General features: G+C 63.6%; 1 protein-coding gene across 1 annotated transcript in view; it reads left to right on the top strand.

Annotated features, from left to right (window-relative positions):
- Window positions 1–406: 406 nt before the first annotated feature.
- The window catches only part of LOC117889039 (leukocyte immunoglobulin-like receptor subfamily B member 5), a 34,070-nt gene continuing 31,462 nt past the window's right edge, over window positions 407–3,014 (top strand). The window contains exons 1-3 of the mRNA XM_034792845.1: window positions 407–761; window positions 1,768–1,833; window positions 2,500–2,622. Coding sequence (XP_034648736.1) covers window positions 452–761; window positions 1,768–1,833; window positions 2,500–2,622 — 499 coding nt within the window. The 5' untranslated portion in view covers window positions 407–451. The remainder of the gene's footprint in view (window positions 762–1,767; window positions 1,834–2,499; window positions 2,623–3,014) is intronic.

Below are 3,014 nucleotides of genomic sequence, written 5' to 3'. Positions count from 1 at the left end.
GGGGCTGAGAGAGGGGGATCCCTGCCCCCAGGGGAGATGCAGAGGGGGGGGGGCCTTTCTCAGACAACACATCAGTTAGGGGGTGATGGGCGGAGCTGAAGGTTATAAACCTCAGTGTATAGTAGAGACTTGCACAGTCCCCTACAAGTCAGCGCTGGGGACGGGCACAGAAACCACGAGTCCTGGCTCCCAGCCCTCCCAACAGAGAAGCCAGGGACTGACTGGACCCTAGAGACTGGACTGCCCTGTCACCCGCTAGGCAGCAGAGCTCTGGGCTCCCAGGGGCTGGGGTTCCTCCGTGTCTCATGCTGTTAGCCCAGGGCTCAGAGGAAACTCTGGGCCCTGTGGAAAGGCATCCATGAGCCCGTCCCCAGGGCTGCCGGGTCTGACCCATCACTGAGGCCACGTGGTGAGGACGGGCCCCAGGACTGAGTGACGGGGCCTGCGTCTCATGGCCTGTCTGCTTCCCACTGCAGAGCCCAGCTACCCCAAACCCAACATCTACCTGAGACCTGGCGGGGGGGTCTCTCTAGGGGGAGCTGTGACCGTCTGGTGTCGGGGGCAGCGCCGGGGCGTGCGGTTCGTGCTGAATAAAGAAGGACGCCATTTCCCATCTGTGGATTCGGACGGGTTTGAGGTTGTGTTTCCCATCAGCAATGTGAGCCGGGAGGACAGGGGGAGCTACAGCTGTTCCTATCACAGCAGATCGGAGCCGTTCGCCGTGTCGTACCCCAGCAACCCCATGGAGCTGGTGGTGAGAGGTGAGGGGCCTGGTTCGGCGTCCCTGTTCCCAGCCCCACCCCCAGCCAGAGCCTCATGGGGGCTCGGTGCCAATGGGATGCTCAGAGCCAGGCTCTGCCCTGAGCCCTGACCCAGCAGAGGGGACGCCCGGCCAGGGAGTGGGGACCGAGTCACTGGGGGGTTCCCCAGCCAGGAAGGAGCAGCAGCCCCTGGAGACTTGGGGCAGGGAGGTGACTTTAACGCTGCCCCTTGTGCGTAGGAACCATGAGTCGCTATTTAATCCCGAGATCCCCTCCCCTCTGTTCGCCAGGCCCTGCCCCAGGCAGTGCCCCGGCTGGAGATGAATGAGGCAGGGGCTGCAGGAGAAGTGGTGGCTTGGTGGACACGGCGCTGGGCTGGGACCCCGGAGATCTGGTGCGGCCACAGATTCTGTGTGATGGGAGCACGTCGCGATTTTCAAAGTGTCCTTCCTTGTGGGGGGGGCCTCAATCTTGGGGTATCTCAGGCTGAGCACACACAAATCGAGACGCCCCGAGTTAGTGGAGACCTCTGCAAACGCTGGCCTCAATAGCGCTGGAGCCCTTGTGTTGGGGGAGCATGTAGGGCCCCCGCCATGATCAGGGCCCCGTTGTGCCAGGTGCTGCATAAACACAGAGTGAAGAGAGTCCCTGCCCCAGGGAGCTCACTAAAGAAAGTGAATCTGTCTGTGCCTCAGTTTCCCCCCCGTAGAATGGGGATAAAGATGCCTCACGGACTCCCTTCCTGAGAGCTCCCCCAGCCCTGAGACCACTGCAGGTAGTGAGACCTCCTCCCGTCCCGGGGCCACAGCGGTGGTCCTAGGGCTCAGGCTTCCCCTGCCCCCCCCCCACGCTTCTGCAGGGGATCAGGGTCAGGGTGCTGGGGCTTCTCCCGGCCTGCTCATCTGGCATCTGATCCACCACTGGTCGCAAAGGGTGGAGGGTGATATCTGAGTCGCTGTTTCAGCCCCTCCCTCCGCCCTGACAGACACTGGTTCTATTCCTGCAGGGGGAACCGACCTGGGCCACCCTGGAGCGGCACCGGCTCCCACCCGCCCGGGTAGCCCGGGACCAGGTACACGGCTGGGGCTGGGGAGAATCTATTGAGTCACAGATTATGGGGCAGCTTCCCCCAGTGGTTGCCCAGGGGGGAGATGGAGGTTGTTCTAAGGGGCATTGACTCTCCCTGTCCCCCCACAGACGGATTTGGGAGGGGAGCGAAGCCTCCTGCTTGGATATGAACCCGCCACTAACGGGGCAGCCGGAGGCTTCCTCTGGGGGCAGCTGGGCCCATCAGTGGCCATGGAGCGGGGGCCTGGAGCTCCCTGCGAAGCAGCCAGGAGTAGCCAGCATGGGAGGAGGGATACCGGGCTAGATGGGCCCGTTGGCCTGAGCCGGTGTGGCCGTGAGGAAGTGGGTGAAATGCCTTAGAAATGACTGCCAGGCTGGATCAGACAGCGCCCCCTAGTGCCGTGCTGGGGCAATGGGGCCAACACTGACTAATGGGGAGAACGCTCCTTACTGAGCCCCCCGGCCTGCAGCCCAGCGCCCCCCAGTGCTACAAATCCCACAAATCTTGCTGGCTCTGACCCCACTTGATGCCCTGGGGGCCCCCAACATCCTCCCCATAGAATTTTCTGCTGCCTGCGCCCTGCGGTGTCCCAGCCCCTTGGGCGCCGCCTGGGGTAGGAGGGGCTGGGGGGGAACGGACCAGCTGCTCACGGCTGCTGCTGTTTCCCAGGGGGATCAGAATCGCCGGCATCTCTGGGTCTGACCAGCTCCATCATCACCAGGGCGAGCGCGGCAGCCGCCGGCCTCCTCCTCCTCCTCGTGGCCTTCGTCTGCTTCAGAATAACCCGAGCCAGTGAGTGCCCCGCCCAGCGAGGGAAGGGTTAAACCTGCCGCTCAGCAGGGCGAGATGGGGTCACAGCTTGGATGGGGGACTGTGCTGGGAAAGCCAATTATGGCTGGGGTAGGGGCTCAGCAGGGAGTTCTGCTGCATGGGTTATCCCTGTACACACAGCTGTCCCACCCCAGAGGGGCTGCATTTTACCAGTCCCCATGCCCCACCCCAGAGGTGGCCGCATCTCAGCACCGGGCGAGGGGTCCCTGTATAAAGAGCCACCGGCACCGAGCCTCTCAGGTACATGCAGGGCTGGCTTTAGGCCGATTCAGCCAATTCGGCTGAATTGGCTGGGTGCTGTCCACCCCGCCCCCAGCTCACTTCCCCGGCCCCTCCTCCCCTCCCCTGAACGC

Source organism: Trachemys scripta, chromosome 16 (genome assembly GCF_013100865.1).
Source record: "Trachemys scripta elegans isolate TJP31775 chromosome 16, CAS_Tse_1.0, whole genome shotgun sequence".
Lineage (NCBI taxonomy): Eukaryota > Metazoa > Chordata > Testudines > Emydidae > Trachemys > Trachemys scripta.
Note: the sequence above shows the minus strand (reverse complement) of the source record. Positions and strands in the feature narration are given on the sequence as shown.